Raw genomic sequence first — 22,180 nt, 5'->3', positions numbered from 1 at the left:
CAATCAAGTTCACCTGCAGTGCACAATTGGAAGAGGAGTAATGGAAATACATATAACTAATTAAGACAAATTAAAAGGCTAACAATTGCTATTGCCACTAACAACAACAATCTTTAATTGCAAATAACAGCAAAATTGTTACATCGATTTACTCATTCACATGACAAAGACAATCTTGATGTTATGAATTCATTGTCCAATTTCTGTCGCTCTACAATGAAGGCCCAAGTATCAACACGCTTTCTTACAGAGATGCAACACGACACAACCCGCATGACCTAACTCTAGTATCATTGTTGTCAAAGAATTAGGGATGGTAACTATCTAGCATCTTGTCATGTTCCATTGTATTACTTTCAGCCATTATCTGCTAATATGTAAATACAGTGATCCCTCGATTTACGAGCACAATTGGTTCCAAGGAGTCAGTCGTTAACTGAAAATTTCATTTACTGAATCTATTATTTCAATGGGATATTGGGTAATTGGTTCCAACTCACATTTCTCAATATTTACTCCACTGGAAACAAGTGTAAACATAGAACCGATTACTGTATTGGCAGACTAGCCGATCAGCTATTCAGCTGAAGCGCACACCAAAGCGTATTTCTCGTAAGGCTGTCGTTAATAGAAGTTGTACTCGTTAATAGAACTGAAAATCCTTAGGGGAGCTAATTCGTTAACCAAAATCTCGTAAATTGAACCGCTCGTTAATGGAAGGACCACTGTACAGTACTTTGTAAGGCAGAGCGTGGGACCACATGGAGGACCCAAGTTGAGTTCTCACCTCAATTCATGTTTACATTTGTGCTTCAAGGCAAAATACAATACAAGATTTTGTGTTTTTTAGATTTAAACCCCAACTTCATGCTTCCAAAATGTGTACAAAGTGCAAGTGCAACACCCAGCTCCAAGGAAACAAGAAATACAATCAGTTTGGGTACAAAATTAGAAATCTTAGGAACTTAGCCCTCTAAATTATTTCTTATGGGATAAATTGAGTTGCTTATCAGAGTTTCATTTAAACTACTGGAACACATTCCAGGAATGCATCTACTGTACGTATAACAATAAGTGGGGACCCAATGTGTCTACAGAGGAGGACATGTTTTCCTACCAAGACATTTAAGTGCCCAAGACTCTATTGCCTGAAATGACTCACCAATTGTTGTGGTGCATCGCCTCCCTCACTGCTTCATGGACTGGCTGTGCATAGTAATTGTCTTGAGCCGCTAGGTGAAGATCATCCACAAACACTACCAGCCTACGACCTTCCTTGGCACCCCACTTCCCACACTCCCGTGGTGCCATGCGGCTCATCACAACAGACTGTTTATCAAAAGTAGAACTGTTTTGTTTATTTGCTTTTTAAAATAAATTTCAAACCTGTTACTCTCACATTTGTTTACAAATGCATATAATTGATAAGTGAAAGTGGATTCAATAGGTATAATAGGAACAATGTAGGTACAGTTCACTGGTTATGTCTAGAGACTTGGCCGATTAGAGTAAATATTATTGATGCTATAATATTATTACTGCTTCAACAACTAAGGTCTTTAACCCCTAGGCTTCAGGTCAGGTCATATGAAGTGCATCTGTAGAGCTTCAAGTCAGGTCATATTGCACAACCAACTGAATGAATAAAAATGGCGGGCCTGGATAGATTATGTTGCTAAGTAGGTATTTATCTTTCACTCACTCACACATGAGAGCCTCCCAGTCACTTCTCAGCTATTGTGATGTAGGAACCTTGCCCTTAGACTTTACTCACTTTACCATGTGTTTCTACCCCCAACCCCCAAGCACAAGTCTAGCATCGTGATCAATTACTGTAGCAGTAATGATGAATGTTAAGTGTAAATAGTAATAAAAGAGTAAAACAAGTGTCATGTACTTCATACTGCCTTCAAATAAGTGTTGTTTACCTCATACTATTGTATTTCACACGTGCCACTTCATGAACATTCTCGACTCTTCCTAGCCCGTGTTGCCAACCTGTGATAAAGACATGTATTTATTTCCTGCTTATATCATGCATAGCCAGTTTGCGAGACTAGAATTATTTTTTATTTGTTTTTTAAATGTTCCCAAATACACCCAGGTGTAGGGGGGGGGGGGGATACAGACCATAGCCCAAAGTCCAGGGGTTAAGTGTGTAACAAGGTTAGTTATTACACTAGTCCATCAACAGTTAAAAATTATGTGAGACAGAACTGTCTATATTAGCCACTCACCTTTAACATGTGTGCTGTGGTAACTGGAGTGATGGGAATTATGACTGAATCAACAGTTGAGGTGGCAAGGCCTTGTAGGTAGTGCTGTGTTATTACTCTACGTCCACTTTGACCCTCACCAACCACTAGTATTCCCCCAGTGGATCGTCCACATACATCTAACAGGTAGTCTAATCTGTTAGCAATTATAATTTAGACACATCAGCACATTGTATATCTAGCCTTCTCCAGTGGATGAAATGAGTGTCAAAAATGTGAATGTAAGAGAAGCGTGAAATGTGCAAATATGTGTAGGGCCTGTGTAAATAATTTCTTGATATAAAGGTGTGTTGTTGAATTATTATTACGTGACCTCGGTTGGTCCGGCAAAACGGATAATCTAACAAGGCTTTGGAACCAAGTGTGCTGGAAAAGCGGTGGTGTGTATATATATATGTGTGTGTGTGTGTGTGTATCTTGTGGTACAATTTTATATAATACTAGGATGCTATTACAATATAAAACCTAGCACTATCAATAATTAAATATGCCTTTTGGATGCCATTACGAGGAGAGAATTTATAAAAACAAAAATTAACTGAGAGAAATATGGAGCTTTACCACCATCTGTTCAGACAGTGAAAACAATCACTAAGTGGTGGCATGAGCTATGACAACACATAGTAAACACAGCAGCAAACTCTGGAGGCTCATGCTCCTAGTTGATTGGAACCTTGAGTGCACTGGACCAAAAATGTTGTGAGTTTATGGTCTTTAGAAATATAGATCTTTTATACTATACTGTACTGTACCATCACTCTATTTTCATGCACATCCGTTCATTAAAAAATTATTTTGACCAATATTTCCTGTCACTAGTTTGCCTCACCTGGCAGATTCTATCAAGGGAACAAGAACGGTTGAGATTTTTGAGGTTTCTGTGATCTCAGCATGTTTAACAACATCAGTCCAAGGCCGCCAGAAAGACCGCTGTTTGGCATCAAACATCACATCAAAGACACTCCCCTCAGTTGGATATGGACAGCCAATTTGTCCTATAGAGTTTGGTGGTGGATAAGCTGGAATGTAACCTGTAAGAAAAGGTTTAGGCAAGTATGCTAATATCCAGCCTTAACTTGTTATACCAACAAGAATACTGTACAAATATAATCAAGTACAGGGTATAATATACACTATGCATGTGCATGGCTTTAATTTTTCTCTGAAAATAGCTTTGAAAAAGGTGTTCATAAGAACAGTGACACAGTGATACATGTTATACTATGAACTACATAAGAGTACTGTACAAGTGTACAAGCATATGCTTGAGCCTAAAAATTTAATTCACTAGTATTATACATTATCAGGGATCTTAATACACTCATAAAAAAAATTTCTCCTAAAAACAACAGACAACATTCCTTGTTCAGAAAAATATTTAAACATGGGTTACCCAAAATTCAAGAAACTTATCAAAATTATGAACAGACTTACCCATTACAAGTCTTCTAAAGAAATCACTAAAAGCATCTTTAGTGTCCATAGTCATGGCACCAGCAAGGGACCAGGTGAGGGAGAAGAGAAAAGCTGCTGTGGTCCAGATGGGGCCCACCTTGGCAGTGTCCTTCTGCAAGACAGAGGAGTCTTGCAGCACATCCTCTATCATTGTTGCCGTAAGTGGAAACACAGACCTGAAAATAAAAATCATAATAATCATTTCGTTAAACACAAATGCTTTCCACAAAATTATTTTACATATCTTTCTATGTCATGTATTCTTCTTCTTTAGGGAAGCAGGATGACTCAGACATTCTTATTTCAAACATCAAAATTTCCACATATACAGTATATAGCTCTGAAGAGTTGGATTATCATTATCAGTACATTAGTTATAAATCCAATTTTTATATTTACAATACCCTGTAATTAATTTTTAAAATTAATTAAAAACAGTAATAATGTCATAATAACATATTTTTAATTCTGGAGTTAAGTTAGGTAGAATTTAGCCAACCAGAGACAGCAACTGTGGGATTCATTAGCTTTCGAGAGACTGGAACTTCACATATAGAATGCAGGCTAATTTTTTTAGCCATTTTTCAGACAAAAAACTGTGTCTTATATGCAGTAAAATACAGTGCATGTGGTGGAGCAGAGAATAATGAAGAACTTTTCAGCATACTGTACCGTATTTCTTTAATACCTGATAAGTGAAACTTCGATGATGGGCACCAAGAAACGACAGTGTTCTAAAGCAAAAGTCAAGGATGGCGGGATGAGCCAATTGGCAAGGTCTTCCAGGATATGGGAGTATTCCTCCCACCAAGTGTCATGAGCATGGGCATGGAGCCATGAGTGTAGAACAACATTCCACGTAACAGTGCCACCACCTACGTACACCATACCGCACCGCGACACAGTGGCGGGGGAAGCCTGGCAAATGATAAAAAAATTATATATATATACTGTATAAACAAAGATGATGATGACACAAACAGATTAATTCTTGCATAAGCATATCAGGAGGACCAAAACTAAGTTTACCTTTAACCCTTAAATGACAGCCATCATCAGTGGAAATTAGTTGTAGGGATGGTGGCCATCTTTAGTGGATGTTTCATGATCCTTGCATTCCTTTTTTCTGAATATGGGGGGTGGGGAGGGGGGACAGGAAAGCCATAGCTGCTGTTTAAAGGTTAAATGGCATATCTAAGGATCATGGAAATTGAAAACAACAGGACAGGTACTGTACTCTAAATGGTTTATTTGCAGTATCTATCTCTTTTTGGAAGGAGTCTTGCTTAAATGTCGATGTAAAAAACAGATGCCACACACAGGATAAGCAAGTATAGAAATCATCCAAACTTGGGCATCCCCTACTGAACCTTTTATAGTTTAATTACCTGCATTTCTGGGATATTTTGTAAACAATAAAAGTTAACAGAGGGACAAAGTGTGCAAAAATGATGGGTGGACAGATGGCAAGGGTCCTGACAATGCACATCCAGCTCTAGTGGCCAAGGGGTAAAGTTATGCTCATGGCACTTTACACTGTCATATTCAATACACAGCCCAGAAGCAATGATCCCTTATTAATCTAATACAGGAGGTCCCTGGGTTACGAACATATTCTGTTCCTGAGGACGTTCTTAAGTCAAATAATTACTTAAGTCGAAACAATCTATATGCATTATTTAAAATCCCATTATATCATAGCCTAAGTCCTTATAAACATCTAAAATCACTTAATTTAAGAGATAGGAAGAATTAGAATGATAAAATACAGTAAATGAAAATAAAAAATAAGTCAATAGGTAAATAAAATACTGTAAATTTAAAGTTTAACCTCGTTCATAATGGTGGGCGTCCATAAGTCGGGGACCCCCCTGTACCTACATACCTACATACAGTTCATACAATTGATAGATTCACCTGTGATAAATCCAAAACCTCAAATATGACTGCCATGTCAGTAGGTAAAGGAAGAGTCTCCCCCGAGGGCAGGCACAGCTTGCGAGAGTCATCAAGTGCTGTGTTGAGGTTCTCTACCCAGGAAGCATCAGCTGGGCCATCCAGCACCAGCCAGTACCGTTGTGCTCTGCCTCGCCTGCCATCATAATAGTGTGTGATAATATCAAGAGACATCTATACTCTTCAGAATATAGCTATTCCTTCTCTGAGCAATGTGAGAAAAAATAAAAAATAAAAGTATTTTCATCATTCCAAACACTAATTACAGAGCGTATAGTAATCTTATAATGCAAAAAGCATTTATATTGTAGAGATATTCCGTTAACTATGTTCATATTAAAGAATGAGTATCATCAACATTAGAATGTTTTATCCTAAGCTATGGTAATAAAAGTTCCAAACTGTATAACTTAGCTTCAGTATTAGGATGACTTGAAACTATTCACTCTTGTCCACCATAAAAATTGACATACCTAATAATCTGTGCCAACAGACCATCAGACCACTCTCGAGAGACCGGGCTCAGGGAACCAATTAACTGTCCCTGTGCTAGTGTCTTTGGGTTCAAGGCCTCAATGGTGATTGGTCGATCACTTTCCATCAAACTCAGGGCCGAGGATAGTGTCTGTAGGTAAAACTTGAGTTAACAGAACAAAATACATAATTCATCTACAATACACTGTACTTATTTGTCTAATTCTTCTTGCAACAAATATTTCTATAACCTTATTTCAACACAAAAACCATACAATCATTTGATCAACCACTCCATTTACAATGTCAGATCTCCTCTGATCATTATAATAATCCTTCCCCTGTCATTTCACCTTATCCTACTTTTGTCAATGAAAATGATACAATACAATACAAAAGTTGTTTGTATTTTATTGACCAATTATTCTTACTCCAGGCCTCGAATTCACAGGTAGACATAGATGATGGGGGCATTACCTCCAGTGAATTTCACCAAAACTATAAATTTATTTTCTTCTAATTCTCTTTGTGTTATAGCAATTAACCTATCCTGCAGCCCATTTTCAGCAATGATTCTAAATTTCTACAAGACCTACGCCAACCAGCCCACACTGATACAGCTTTTTACCAATTCTTGCTCATCCTTGGTCTTTCTGAAAACTTACTCTCCTTCCACTGATTTTCAAGAATATTCTAATGTTCTTCTTGAGAAACCTTTAATGATGGTTGGATTAACTTCAAAGGAGCAGTGAATGTACAGTCTCATACAAGATTCTTGGAACACTGCTGGAGACAGCTGGCAACTCAAGGCCGTTTGTTGACTATAGTACGTAGTATAATATAATACGAAACAACAAAACCCAACCATCAAATTAAGCAACAGGAACTAAGTAACCAATCACCGATCACTTTTACATTTATTCATAATTTTTACTACGTACTATTGTAATCAAACGGCCTTGAGTTGCCAGCTATCTCCAGCAGTGTTCCAAGAATCTTGAATGAGACTGTACAACAAGGATAATAAGGTCTGAAAATGGGTAATGCTCATCTGGAAAACTAAACTACCTGTAACAGTTACTTTAGTGACATCTAATAGAGAACCAAAGAAAGGAAAGAGAACACAGTCATTACAATTTAACTTACATGTCAGGGCCTTCGTTTCCTTTATATACCTTTGAAGGTGTTTACATGTATGTACAACCCTCCTGTAAGTTTGAATCATATGCATAACACACACACACCTGTGTATTATAATACAGTAATAGTGTAAAACCATGATAAAACTACTCCTAGGTTTCAGAAGGACTTCATCACCGTCTTATATCAAAAGTAAACATTATTATAACCATCAATTTGTCTACACTTTCAAATGATTCCTATTAAAGAACATTGTATGAGTCACAATAAATAGCATTCTATTAAAAAATGATCATCTTTCCATGTAAATCCTAAAACCTCAATCACTTTTATTCCCTGAATATCCTACTCTAATATCAATCATTCACATTAACCTTGATGATGGTAGTTTTGGCAGCACAGGGAGGGCCGACCAGCATAACACCATGTCTCTCCTTTAGTGTCTCAAATAGTTGTAAAATCTTCAGCACAAACTCATTGGTTACCAACAGTCCACCATCAGCACATACCTGCCAAAACATCACCACATACAGAACATGCACATATAGAGGTGATTACCATATACCAATACAGTATACATTCTAATATGGTTCAAGTGACACTAAGTTTTATCATACATAATACAGTATAAGGCATACTTGGCAGCACTTCATTGAATACAGTAATACAGTGTACAGGATCTAGCCTTCATATGGAACTTACCTACTTAACCAAATAAAAAATATATAAAGGGGGTGATTTGACCTGTGCCCGGGTGGGCTAATTCCCGTAAAAAAAAAAAAAAAAGCTACTGAAATGTTAGGAAGGTGGCAGCTATACATAAATGCAACATATGTGAGAATTTTTATGAGCCTGCATTTTTAAATCTTTTGCTGTGGGATTTATAAGGGAAATGTCTGCCAAGTACCCAAGTTTAAGTTTTTCCTTGAACCTTTCTTTGAAATATACCGGTAGTATTTTCTGGTAAACACGATGAAAGATGATTCCTAATCTGACGTGAATTAAGCCATTTTGCGAACAGTTGATTGGTGAACATGGAAGGTTCTACTGTACACTTATAATTCATGGGGACTGAAAACTATAATATGGTTTTCTGAGTCAATAATTATCTTCATTTATGACAAATCTAAAAGACAAAAATGTTAACAGGTGGATGGGTGAAAAGATTGAAGGATCCACAGATGGTATGGGTCATGATAATATCCCTCCAGATATAATGGTTAAAATAGGTTATTCTGTCAATTATTCAAAATGACGTAATGATATTTTCTGATTTATTTATCATATTTATTAATAATTAGATTTTCAATCAAAGGAAAAGCATACCTGCTCAATATATTTAGTGAGATCGTCATCAGGTGGTCTTGGTGTGGGTGGCAGCTCCAGAAAGAAGTCTACCAAGATGTCCTCAAACCTGCGGAAGTCTTCAGTGACCAGCTTTGGATGGTTGACCTCTCGTAAGGCCCGGAGAATAACTTCTGTCTCTGACCACTCAGGGAAAGAGATACGCAGTCTACCAGTGACCATCAGTACAGTTTTGACAGCTCGCATACCTTTTGTAAAGGATATTATTTTCATTTGAGGAAAAATGTACAGAACTGTATTATAAAGTTTCATATTCAATTACAGAAGAAGAATTAACAGCCATAATACACCTAGCTGGATCAACTGTACCTGTTATTAGGATTAAAATAATTATATTTTTCATGATTTTAGTCATAATATTGGAACTGTTCCATTAATGAGAGAGAAGAAGATGTAGTGTGCAAACTTGAAGTTAAAACAATTATGTGTTAAAAATCTAATGAAATGAACACTAATGGACACAGTCATCTATAGTATATTCTAAACAAGGGAGTAGTAGTATAATTAGTTGAAGGTCAAATGTAAATCTTACTCATGATTACAAACTTATGAAGGTCCTTATAAACACTGACCAAAGTCATAGTGGTGGTGAGGGTGAAGCATCTGCTGTGCATAATGCATGACACTGACGATACGAGCTGCAAGGGCACGGGCATGCAGGAACCCACATGACAGCAGTGAAACTTCAGCAATGGAGTGGTAGTCTGCCATCATCATTGACACAGGCCGGAGAAGCAGCTGGTTATACCAATGTCATCAAAATTGCTATTATGTTACTTAAGAAATAAATTTATTGCAGATTACCAGAAAATCATATCTCTCAGCCTATACTGTACATTGCAGCTGACCTGAATTTCAAGTGTAGCCTACCCTAAGTACAGCACCTGTTCCAAATATGAAACATCCACAGTCAAAGGGTTAATTGATAAAGTTAAAAATTACCAATGTCAGGTTTACCCACTGATTTTTGTGTGTTGAAAAATGCAAATTACTGTGAATCACAAATATCTTCATTAAACTGGAAGTTATAATCTCAAATTGGATTTCATACAAAGATAAAAATGAACAAAATAAAATTAATTAAACATAAAGAAACACCACCAAAGTACCATCTTATCAGTAATTTTACCTTAAGATTATCAGGAAGTGTGACACGGCCCTTGTACTGAGGGTTCATTGTTACAGTAATGAAGCCCTTTGGGTTGAGGGAAAGGGGTTGGCCTCCCTCCATACAGAATGTATCTCTGGCCTCCCTTCTAGCACTCACTACTGTTAGGATCTGTTGGGCTGCCACACTTAACACTCCTACCTGTAAAACAGTACAGTAGATTCACCACTAAACATCTAGATACCTGTAATACAAAGGTTAACAGTAAAAGAAGCCCATAGGAGTGAGACCAAAGTAAAAAAAACATACAAGCTGAGGAAAGAAAATGCTATTGAAAGATTTGTAGACATGATAGAGATAAATTTTCTCAAGTAAAGGAAGTTAAATCATTAAGATGAGTTAGTGGAATAGAGGCAGTTGAAGAATGTTGTCCTGAAGTGGAGATCAAGGTATGTGGTCACAAGTGGAATAATGAAATAAGATAAAAATATGGAGAGAGTGGATATGGACAAAATGGCTAAAGAACCCCAAATAAGGTAAATGAAGTGATAAAATGTATGAAAAACACATTAGAAGACTTTATGTAATCAATTCTAAGGTTAAAAGCAAATTTATTTAAAGTTTTGAAATTTAATTACCAGACAGAATGTTTGTTCAAATGAAATAATCATATAAATTCATACATTTCTTCATTTTGTAATTTTAAAATAAAACATGACTATAATAAAAAAAATGATGGCAATAAAACTTAGATTTGTATTTTGAAATCACAAGGGAAAAAAGTTTAAAAGAGCAACTCTGAAATCAGACCTACAAAAACCTGATGAGCCTTACAACCAGACTCAAACATTAATAAAACATCCACCTTACAAACCTCAAGCCTGTTAAATTCATCAAAGCAAGCCCAGCTACCAGATGCTGCCACTCCAGAAAAGAACTTGCCCATTGAAATATAATCCAAGTCATCAGAACAGTTGAACACTAAGCAGTTCATGGCCAGTGAACGGGCAAGATCCTGCAAGAGAGGAAATAAAATGCAGGTGGATGCCACTCTTGCTTTTGGCTTTGAAGGTCATTTTTTAGGTAAAATTGTACAAAAAAGCACTTTAGACTCTCAGAAATCTTTCCCCAGCACCCTAAAACATTTTAGGAAGTTGGCTAGCATCCTTACCTTGACTGTCTCTGTCTTTCCAGTGCCAGCAGGGCCCTCTGGTGCTCCTCCCAGGTGTGCATGATAAGCAGTGACGAGTGTATGGTGGGCACGGGCAGTGAGGGGTGTCACTACCAAACGTCCTTCTGCTCCCACATACTCCCAGCCCCATGGTAAAGGACAAAACAGCATCCTTGCCTCTATCTCATCCTCATTCAAGTAACACCTATCACAATTTTTGAAAGGAATAAACATAATTACTTTTTATTTATGGCAAGCTTTAATATTTCAGAAAGACTTTTACTTATACTTTACTTACACTAAATTATGTTTCATTTATTTGTCACAGAAATCATAGACAAAAAATCAAATATCTTGTCTGCATCAAGTGACAGAGGAGCTGGCTCTATAGCATCTCTTTTTAACTTTATTTAATAACTTGTAGACTGAGTCGTAATACAAAAATATTAAATAATCCCTCATATAAGAAGAATAATCTTGGTCTGGCTATCACATCAGTGAAGCAGTTAAATTAGCACCCATTTAAAATGAGAAAAAAAAATATAATAAATGATGAGGGTTGTCTTGTTATCAGCATGCATATTTAAATGGCAAAGTAGAAATAAGCCGTGTCAGTGGGAGGCTCAGGCAGGACAGGGCAGGAAGTGTGGGATAGGGACTTGGGATGGTAATCCGCATATGATTATTATATTTAATGCTTTCTGTGTAAAGATGCATACAGACAATGAGGGTGTCCTAAAACTTGTTGACCACAGAAGTTACAGTCAAACATGCTCTGAAACACTGTGCACTGTATGCATTCATTAATTCATATACTGTTGTTAACACATACAACATTCTATTTTCTCAAAGCAGTAACAATGTTTGAAACTACTGAGCTTAAGAAATAATTGGCTTACCTGAGCTGAGACAGCCAGGTAAATGATTCCTCATCACTAACACCTTGACGAATCAGGTCTCTGAGTATGTCCCTGGCATAAACTGTGACCAGTATGAGGGTAGAGAGGGCATGACGGGATGGACTGGGAGGAATGATAGAGGTTGTGCTCACCCTGGATGATGATACTGGTGTGGATGGGGTACCTGGGGTTGATGGAGTACCAGGGGAATGAGGTGTACTGACAGACTGACTATTGCCATCTAAATTGTTCTTTCTGAGGACAGAAACAAGCAATCGAACCTCCTTCTGTAAATATAAACACAGAGTCATCAGTGTCAACTTTAAAAATGAAATGCAATGCAGGAGTTGATAAGTTATACTACAGTATTAAAAGAAACACTATGAGATCAATAATACAAGATGAAAATATTCAAAGGCACTTTAATTCACAAAGAATGTCAAACTACTTTTCTGTACAGAGTACGTATATCTAATTTCCAATAAGATCCTTTAATAAATATCATAGTCATATCTATTAACACTGTAATTAGAAAGTACAGCAGAAACTGAAACTTCACCTCAACCCGAGTTAGACACTCTTGCAAAGCCTGAGTTCCTCCACAGATAGCTTGATGGACCTCAGCTGTCCAAAAGATGTGTCTCACTGTTAGCGTCACCTGGAGTGGCCAGGGTGGTAGGAGAATGTCAATATCCCCTCCAGAACTACCACCTTGCCGAGACCATGTATCAGCACCTGAGCATGTCTTCATCTTCAGTGTAAAGATAAGAGATTCCTGAAACTACAAGAAGAGAAAATAATACTGTTGATGAGGAGTGATCCTTCATGTGCATGTTGAATACTAATTTGAAAGTATATTTAAAGGCTTCCAACAGTTAGGACAAAATAGCTTGATGATTAATTAATAAACTATAAAGGCAACTTGAACTTGGTTAACAAAATAAGGGGAAAAGTGAAGCAACCAAACACTAGGAGCATTCTAGATCTTGTTTCTTAAAGTGGTGGCAGAGTGCCATAAAATAATTGAAAAATTAAGCAAACACTCTATAAGTGAGTGAGAACAATATGCATGATTTAGCTGGTGATAATGTACCTGGTCCAGAGTTGATCAAGGCTAGATAAAGCCACAACAGTATACTGTACTGTACTAAGTCCGGAATAAAAGTTATGTTTACAAATTCAATAAATAATAGACTATACTGCCTCCCTAAAACTTGGCTTCCTTACCTGGAGCAGCCAGTTCTCAATGCTGTGGTGGGCTTGAGAGGTTGGAAGCTTTTTGATGAGCTGGACAACTTCACCTTCTTTGCTCTCCACAGCATAAATATCACAGCAATCATCCAGATGGAGCAAGTGAACACCATCGAAACACTTGCGGATATGCTGCTCCAACCTTAAAACATCCTTTTCACACAGAAGTGCTACCAGTTCCTCATTAGAAAGGAAGTACAGTCTGAAAGAAGTAGTGTAGAAAATTTAAAGAAACTATTCAGCAATTATTCTAAATGAAGGGTAGTTTTCTTACTATAGTATCACTTAGAAGTCTTCCATTTTTACTGTTATATTAACAATGAAATAATTTACTTTAAACAGTAGAGTCTCAATTTACGCGGATACCATCATAAAATTAAGATGTTATTTTTACTATAATGTACATATTGTCGGAAAAAGTGTGGTTTGGGGGTCGGCCCAGTCTCTATTTCAATTAATCCCATATGTTCTGTTAATTCGTTTACGTGTTTCTCGTTTTACGCGGACCTCCACGGGTTCAATTGACCGCGTAAATGAAGACTATACTGTAACATAAATAAAAATTAATCTTATGCTCATCATCAGTTTTTCAGTTTATGGTCTAATTTTCTTAAGACTTTCAAAGTTTGAAGGAAGTATTTGATTAATATCTTACTTTTCTTCAAGAGGTTTCTTTCCATGTCTGGTAAGGGTAGCTTAAATAAAATTAATGGCTATGTGTAAATAATTAATGCACTATTATTATTTTTTTTACAAAGATAAATTTGACTTTTTGTTGGATGTGAAAGAGACAAGGAGGATGAAGTAGACAGACAGAAAGACACACTAATGACAAAGAATGAAAAACAAAAACAACAAAGACACATACTGAGAAGATCCTTCTCTTGCTGTTAAGGGAAGCAACCTTGGCCCTCTGAATGAAAATAAAGGGAAACAAATACAGTATACTGTACAGTACATACTGTACTTACCTTGGGAAGATCCTTCTCTTGTTATCAAGATAGGCATGAACAGCCTTCTGGATGACAGCAAAATTATTGAGGCAATAAGACACCTCCTCAAGAGCATCAGCATCCCCAACTACATCTAACAACTGTTCAGTGGACACAGTCTCCTCCATCACTGACACCCATTTCTCATCCAGTTCCTGTAATCACCAAGTGTCAGGGAGTTAGAGCAAGAGTACGTGTGTTATGTCACAGAAGTGTAGTACAGAATTTAGATTGTTTTCTGTGACTTTTCCTTTATTTTCAAGAAATGATATTATTCGGTAATTAATCATACTAAACTCATAATTAATTTTAATGGTAATGACTCATATTATGCAAAAAAAATATCTTCATCATGATATAATCTTCATAGGGATGTTATTATCCATGTAAACTAATCTTTTAAGTGTAGTATGTACTGAACAGTGTACAGTAACTTGTTTTATGTCAACTAAAACTAGTAGAGTAAGATAAAGATAAATGACCTACAATACTTTAACTGTTGAGCAAGTGTCTCAGAGATTCAGTTTGGATATCTATTGAAACTTCATGTAACTAAAGTGTTAATGACGATCTGACATAATGTAATGAAAAGTTTCCCATAACTTTTGAACCTGGTTTTCTGTTCAGAGGCCAATTAATTTGTTTGTTATTATGATTAAGATACTTTTTTAATAGGATTGATGTTCTGTATAAGGTAAACAAAACAGACCTGAAATAGTTTATGTTCATCTGGCAGTTGGAGTGGCAGATCAGGAGTGGAGAAGACAGGAGTCAGTTCTACCCATAGTGTTTGTACCTGAAAAAATGGACTACATTTTCCTCCATTAATATAACAGAGAAATGTCCTATACAGTTAAATCCGATACAACGTTTTGCGAGGAACCACCGACCCGAAAGGACCTGTACACATGAATGAAGCAACTTGAGGAGACAGACCACGTGCACATAGACATGCTTCAGCTGTTTGTGGCACCACAGGTAGAGGACCGCCAATTGAGCCTCATATTCCACTGGTCCAGTGACGCCTGCTCCTTCCTTGATGGCTGGGTGCCAGATCACTGACTGAGTAGAGACGGACCCGTTTCTTGGCCACCGAGATTGCCTGACCTTCCCCCAATTTATATTTTCATTGGAGTTATGTGAAGTCCAAAGTGTACTCTACAAAGGTGCAGGACATTGTTCAGCTGAAAGAACGCATCACAATGGCCTACATAACACACAAGATGTTAAAAAATGTGTGGAGGGAAATTGAGTACTGTTGTGACTTAGTCCATGCTATGAATGGTGCACATGTTGAATGTCCACCCTTACGTACCCGGATGACATCCATACACCAAATGAAACTCAAACATATTGTGCATTGTATATTTAAAAATAATGATAGGGCATCAAAGTTTTTTCATTTCAAAATGGACACCCTGTATTAATGAGATATTAAATTTTATGAACAACCTGCTGTCTATAAAGTACAGTATAAGAAAGTCCTTACCTTTAACCACACAGTGAGTGTCTCCTGCACTGTTCGGAGGATCCTCTCCCACTCCTTCACATCATCTGTTAATGCAAATGGCTCATTACCTAACAACAAACATAAAACCTAACAATAACTGCCCAACAAACTTGCTATTCTTACAGTATAATAATGTTGCTGATCACAACAAAGAGTTAAAGAAAATTTAACAATTAGTTGACAGCTTTTACAAAAAATTTTAAGCATGTTTCACTGATGTAAATATACTGTAGCTCATTTCAAACATAGAACAGTTATAAAATTGAATTTATACCAACATAAATTGTTGATTCCTACAAATATTACTACAAGACAGTACAGTATTTGTTCATAACTGAACCATATACAGTAGTGTACAGCATAATGCTTTTAAATATTAAAGATTTCAGTTTGATTTCTACTCACCCTACATTGTCATTTATTGTGGTACAAATTTTGCAGTACTGTACATCATATATAATATTAAATCTGTCAAGGATCTTTCCCAGAAATATTCAACAAATCCAAATCTTTTGAACAAATTTGGGTAAAATTAATTAATTACAGTAGATACATATTGTTGCATTTTCCTGTATTTTAAACAAAGTATAAAAAACACAACTGTGGAGTCATATGATTATCAGAACATGGGATCAGCACTGATTTCTGTTTGATAATTCTATGGTACAGTACACAAATCCAAGTACCTTAAAAATAAAGTCAATTTGACTCAAGCATTGGATTGCCCCTCTTGAATGAACTAAACAGTGACAGTGGCCTGTCAACCAGTTAGGGACAATATGGATACAGTAAACTTTATACAAAGCCACCAGTACAATAGGACACAGTGTGACCAGCACTGCAATGCAGAGGAGTTGGGAAAAATACATTCCTAACCCTTAAGCATAAATAACATAAAGGGTCCACTCTCCAACAAAGGAGACATTAGTCTGATTGACTCTGGAGCTTTTTGTGGCAGCTTATCCTTCTTCCTGTTTAGCTGGCTTTTGATTATGAGATCTGTCTGGCTGTAGGCTGTGTCACAAAAGGGATACCAAAATCAATCCTATACTATATGCAAATGTCTCCCTAATTTTTAATAATTCAAATACTTACCAACAAATGGCCCAACGAACGGAGAATTTTTAATAGTATGGGTAATAATTAGGTGATCCTCCACCAGCTCCCGCACCTCTTGTAGCCCTGCTAGTACCTCCACATCCACCTCTCTGTGACACCATGTAAGTGAGTTTTAATCAATATCCTACAGAAAAGACTCCTCAAGCTTGACTCTCACAACAACAAAAACAACAACAATAGTAATTTTTTGATTTTACAAAAATGGGATTCCTCATAATCATTGCTACATTAAAGTGACCATTCTAGTATGCCAGACCATGTAGATGAATCTGCCTTACATCCTAATCTCAGAATAATATATGCAGACTAGTTTAGGTGACAGAGAAGTAAAGGTTTTGCGTAATTCTACTTAAATGGAACCAAACATCCAATAAATATATTAATGGGGAGTGGAAATTGACAACAGAATAATTTGAGGAGTACTGAAAAATGTTAAGTGTACTCACTGGTGTGGGGCCTTGGTAAGTTGTGCTGACTCCCATGCACTCCGCATGTTGGCCAGTGAGAGCTCTAAGCTATACTCCCGAGATGCACCGCTGCTTACTACCTCAAACTCTTTCAGCAATCCTCCAAGCTGCATCTGTACCACCTTTCGTAGACTGAGAAGAGAAAGTTCCACATGTGTCTTATTCTTCATGTCAACCAATATCAATATCAAATAAATGAACCGGATATTCTTTTGCTGTTTTATTTGTTAATTATCATTCATCAATTCAAGGTAGAGTAGTACAGTACACAGATGCCATGAGAAACACAGGAATATTACCAAATACATAAAAAAAATACATTCTTTTATTTTGTTAAAGTTTTGTAAGACATATTTATGAAGCAGAGAATAAGCTAACCTGGTGCCAGCATTAGGAGTAATGTCAAAACCAGCTGCTTTATTTAGGTTTTCCCAATGTCGTGGTCGTAACCCTTTGTTACACAGGACAGACACCAGAGGTAGGTGCTCCTTGAAGTTTTTGATCTGTGTGAGGGCAAGGGCACACACCCGCAGTGGTCCTGGCAGATTATCTGGATTTGGGTCATCCAGGTTCATCCTGGCCTTTCGTGGGTCACCCTCTAGAGCTTGCTGCTTAAATTTCATCTTGAAGGTTTTACGAAGTCGAAACAGTTCCCTGGTAAACAGTGAGATACTGTCTCAACTGAGTTGCAATTCATTTTATATGATTTAACACAAGGATGTTATCTAATTAAATTTAAATCTAAGCTTTTAAATATAATTTGCATCCCTTCAATATGTTGAACAAAACATTAGCATAACATCTAAAAGACTTAGGAAAATCTAAAGTTCCAAAGCAAACATTTTTTACTCTTTTTCCCACCAATTTTAGTACATTAACCTCAAAAATGGGCAAAATACCAAAGAAAAAGACAAGCATAAAAACAAACAAGATTTTTTTTCATAAAGTTGTTTAAAAATATTACCTGGACATTTCTGTCTTCTCAACTGGTCCCTAACACTCACTTGCCTCTCACCTAATTCTCCAGCTCACTTACTCTCTCGCTCTCATCTGGTTCCTCGTTTCCTTCTGTCATTTACTTGGGCTCTCAATATCACCAGCCAAGTCTCCACTCTCATATGACCCCTCACTCTTACCTGGCCAGTTCTTCTGTCTCACCATCTATAAAATCTGGGTCGAGGCTCGTGAAATCACCATCCATCCAATACTTCTCATATTTACGCCACTTCATCACTAGTGTAAAGAGCTCATCGTATGGCACCAAGCAGTCCTGTTAATGAAGGGCTCTTTTATTCTTTTACAAGCGAACAACTTTTTCAGTCAGTTAAGTGTATTAATTGAGAGAAACACTAGAAACAAAACACTAATTTATCAAGTTATTGGCCACTTGAATTTAATTTATGGAAATAATAACAGCATTCCATGAATGCCCCTAACCTGTGAACAAGGCCAGATGAACAACAATATAGGGTATTATGAAATATGTTGTTAAATGTTCATAATACTAAGTACATACTGTAAGCTGAATTATCTTAAACCAAAATTTGCTAAATGGCTCACCTTTAGCTCAGCAAGAAGTGGAAAGGATGAGAGCTGGAACTTGAAGAGTGACTCCTCCTGGTTGACCCATGACACTAGAGTGCTAACTTTCTCCAGTCTTCCCTCCAATTTTCGCACCTCCTGAGGAAGGACTCAAATCACATTTCTACAAAATACAATATGTCTTAGTCATCTAAAATTTCACATCAAATATAAAATTAATATAAAAAAATAATCATTTCCTCCTAGAGGTATGTATGAGACTTATTAATTAGTAATCTAGCAAAAAAATAAAAAAATAAATGTCTAAAATAAATACAAATCAAAGGAAACAATTATTAGAAGATAGTGAGGCATACACAACAAATAAAAGTTTGAGATATGAATAAGTTACATAAAGTGTTGGGTTGGTTTATATAAATTGTGATATTACCCTGATGTACTTGTTGACATGGGAGACATCAGACAATTCTTCCAACTCTGTCACAAACTGTTGGATGCGCTCCAAGGTGTGGTTGACTTCCCCTGATCTCTCCACCAAAGTCTCCTCAAACTCTTGTTTTAAATCCTCCAGTGACTGTAGAATTCAATGACATCAGTAAATGACAATAATTCCCCAGTACAGTACAGTACAGTACTTAAAAACAACAAAAACTGAAAAAGTTTTACTGATAAAAATCTCATAAATTCACACATATAAAAGACAAGAGACACATCCAGTACAGTACAGCATTCTTTTCAAACAAAACTGGAGCTGTAAATCCCCACCTAAACATCTGGAACTTATTTATTTTCAGGCAGCATCTACCTAGGTTTAATTTCAAGACTCCCCCCCACACCATTCTCCTTCTTATTCCATACTGTATTTTAAAATGTTAAGTAACATAATGTTGAAGGAATACAGTACAGATATTAAACAATAAAAACAAATTGATAAATAATTTTTATAAGGATAAGAATATTTGTGGTAAATTGAACAAAATCGAACAACTCCTTCTGGTAGTAGCGGTTTCCTCATAAATTACCTACTAATGAATTATAGGAATAGAATATGAACTATATTAAGATACTATACAAAACTATGCTTGGTGTACAGCTAAGGAGAGGATTAATGCTGTAACCCGAGTGAACTTTTCAACTTATCTTATGATTTTTCCCTCTGAAAAAGCCATAATTTTGAGCAACATATTTCTCTACTTTAGTGTATAACTTGTATGCAATGTTTATACTGAAATTAATCGCTATCTTGTAAGGATTCCAGCACATAGAATATCAAAACGTTAGCTGATATCATCCCATGTGTTATGAAGCATGTCTAGTGTGATGGAAGTGGTGGCCTCTTCAATCCGTTGTCTTAACTCTGTGATGTCATTCACCTTTTTCGCATACAACTTGTTTTTGACGTAGCCCCATAAAAAGAAATACATGGGCATGATGTCCGGGGAACGAGGAGGCCACGGAATGGGACCGTCACGCCGATCCAACGAGTAGAGAAGTTTTCATTTAGGAAATCGCGCACTTGTAAGCCCCAGTGTGGCGGTGCTCCATCTTGCTAAAAGATCACACGAGGCTGCATATCCTCCAGCTGAGGTAAATGTATTCAATGCATATTATATCATTATGTCTAAATCAAATGTAAGTCTGTATATTTTCAGCCACCGGCTGCAACTCTATAAATAAACCGTTTATTATTATTATTATTATTATTATTATTATCATTAAAATTCAAACATATCTATGTAATTGGCAGAGTTCACAGTGTTCTCATGGAAGCAAAATGGTCCAATCACACGGTTGTAGGAGAGTGCGCACCAAACAATTATTTGGGGACTGTCACGCTCGTGTTCAAAAAATGAATGAGGATTTTCTGATCCTCATATGCGGTACGGTAATCGTGTCTGTCGACTTTACCAGACAGGTGGAATGTTGATTCATCGCTGAAAACGACATTATTAAAAAAATGCTGTACTGTCACAATTCACATTGGTGGCAGTCCTGCCAAATACATGTTAAAAGGAAACCCAAGTTGCTTTATTAATTGCAACAAACCCTTTTATGCTATCTTTTCCCCCCCAAAAAATTATTAACCTTCATAATCATATGAATAAATTATAGATACCCTGTATAAATAGCTATAACATTATTCTTAACATCTATAAACCTAAATTATAAGACATAAAGCATAATACTGACCTCAACAGCACGGTCCACAACAGGCTTGAGCTTGGCTGGCCAAACAATGACTGCAGCAGTGGTGGCAAGGTCATCAGGGGTCAGGTGGACCACATCCAAGATCACCTGTACCACATCACCATTGTCAATTGTGTCACATGATACAACAGTCTCTTAAATATTATACCACATATTTTAAATCATAAATTAGGTAGAGTTATGTCATAACTGTTTGGTTGTCCATTACATCAACTAAGTGATAGCCATACCAAAAATTCAATATCAGTACTTGATGATGTATTTGTAGGTTGAGATACCTATACAGTACAGGTATAAAGATGAACAGAGGGAGAGATGGGCAATAAGCTAAGTTTTTTTTTTTTTACATTTTATAAATAGCACCACACTAGTCCTGGATGAAACATGGCATCAGAGGCATACAGAGATGGGCAGTATAACTTCAGTAGCAATTTTACACTGTCATTATTCATCTCACCAATTGTAGTTAAAAAAAATTACATAATCATGATCATATTAATTACAGTACTACAGCATCAACTACTACTACTATCATTACAGTATTATTATTAGTTTACCTTCAGCCTAACAACCATATCCGCCACTTCCTCAGCCAGTCGGTGGATGGTAATGCGTCGCACTTCCTCCACATATTCCATCAGCTTGAACAGCTCATCTGTAGACTTGGGAATCTCATGGAGACGTTTATGGATCATTCCAAACTGTTGATCAAGTCTGAAAAAAGTGAGACCAAAAGTTTGTGATTATTCTGAATTTCAGTTTGGAATGCTGAATACCCTATCCCCTAATACTGGAACAATAATACTGTACAGGGATTCCTCGGGTTACGTAACACTTGATATATGTAAATTTGACATAATATGTCACATAGAAAATAATTAAAATATCTTAAATTAATAAATTTTCTACATAGTTTAACACGTGGACAAATTCAGGTTCTACGCGAGGATATGAATACTTACACACATTACAACACTGTGTTACAATAGTCTGATGAGAGAACTAGTGGTGCATTTACAATTATTGATACCCATGTTATTCAGTTATTCTACTTTGAGTAATGCAGTGCAAGACATACCGGTACAGTACAGTATGTCATTGTCACACAGGAAAAGACAAAGACCCATTGCCAAATTCTTTAAAATTGTGCTTAATCAAAATGAAAGTGATTAGGAAACTGTGAAGGAAATATCTTATGTTCTAATAATCAACCCGTATCACTTCTTGCATATCATAATCAACAAGCA

General features: G+C 36.6%; 1 protein-coding gene across 5 annotated transcripts in view; it reads right to left on the bottom strand.

Annotated features, from left to right (window-relative positions):
• Positions 1–22,180, bottom strand: part of LOC121854272 (dynein axonemal heavy chain 7-like) — a 69,870-nt gene that overhangs the window by 37,343 nt on the left and 10,347 nt on the right. For all 5 annotated transcript variants that reach the window (XR_006086521.1, XM_042348821.1, XM_042348820.1 and 2 more), the window contains 27 exons: positions 21,491–21,647; positions 20,916–21,020; positions 19,156–19,299; positions 18,744–18,863; positions 18,320–18,453; positions 17,562–17,837; positions 17,163–17,315; positions 16,693–16,805; positions 15,577–15,641; positions 14,797–14,883; positions 14,067–14,242; positions 13,072–13,297; positions 12,404–12,625; positions 11,845–12,131; positions 10,946–11,150; positions 10,649–10,789; positions 9,796–9,975; positions 9,239–9,404; positions 8,628–8,854; positions 7,676–7,810; positions 6,161–6,312; positions 5,649–5,823; positions 4,420–4,649; positions 3,711–3,907; positions 3,106–3,307; positions 2,238–2,412; positions 1,163–1,329 (listed from right to left, as the gene is read on the bottom strand). Coding sequence is in view for 4 of the 5 variants with exons in the window: in XM_042348821.1 (XP_042204755.1) it covers positions 1,163–1,329; positions 2,238–2,412; positions 3,106–3,307; positions 3,711–3,907; positions 4,420–4,649; positions 5,649–5,823; positions 6,161–6,312; positions 7,676–7,810; positions 8,628–8,854; positions 9,239–9,404; positions 9,796–9,975; positions 10,649–10,789; positions 10,946–11,150; positions 11,845–12,131; positions 12,404–12,625; positions 13,072–13,297; positions 14,067–14,242; positions 14,797–14,883; positions 15,577–15,641; positions 16,693–16,805; positions 17,163–17,315; positions 17,562–17,837; positions 18,320–18,453; positions 18,744–18,863; positions 19,156–19,299; positions 20,916–21,020; positions 21,491–21,647 (4,617 nt within the window). In the remaining variant the exon portion in view is untranslated. The remainder of the gene's footprint in view (positions 1–1,162; positions 1,330–2,237; positions 2,413–3,105; positions 3,308–3,710; positions 3,908–4,419; positions 4,650–5,648; positions 5,824–6,160; positions 6,313–7,675; positions 7,811–8,627; positions 8,855–9,238; positions 9,405–9,795; positions 9,976–10,648; positions 10,790–10,945; positions 11,151–11,844; positions 12,132–12,403; positions 12,626–13,071; positions 13,298–14,066; positions 14,243–14,796; positions 14,884–15,576; positions 15,642–16,692; positions 16,806–17,162; positions 17,316–17,561; positions 17,838–18,319; positions 18,454–18,743; positions 18,864–19,155; positions 19,300–20,915; positions 21,021–21,490; positions 21,648–22,180) is intronic.

This window comes from Homarus americanus, unplaced genomic scaffold, assembly GCF_018991925.1.
Source record: "Homarus americanus isolate GMGI-L3 unplaced genomic scaffold, GMGI_Hamer_2.0 scaffold54443, whole genome shotgun sequence".
Lineage (NCBI taxonomy): Eukaryota > Metazoa > Arthropoda > Malacostraca > Decapoda > Nephropidae > Homarus > Homarus americanus.
Note: the sequence above shows the minus strand (reverse complement) of the source record. Positions and strands in the feature narration are given on the sequence as shown.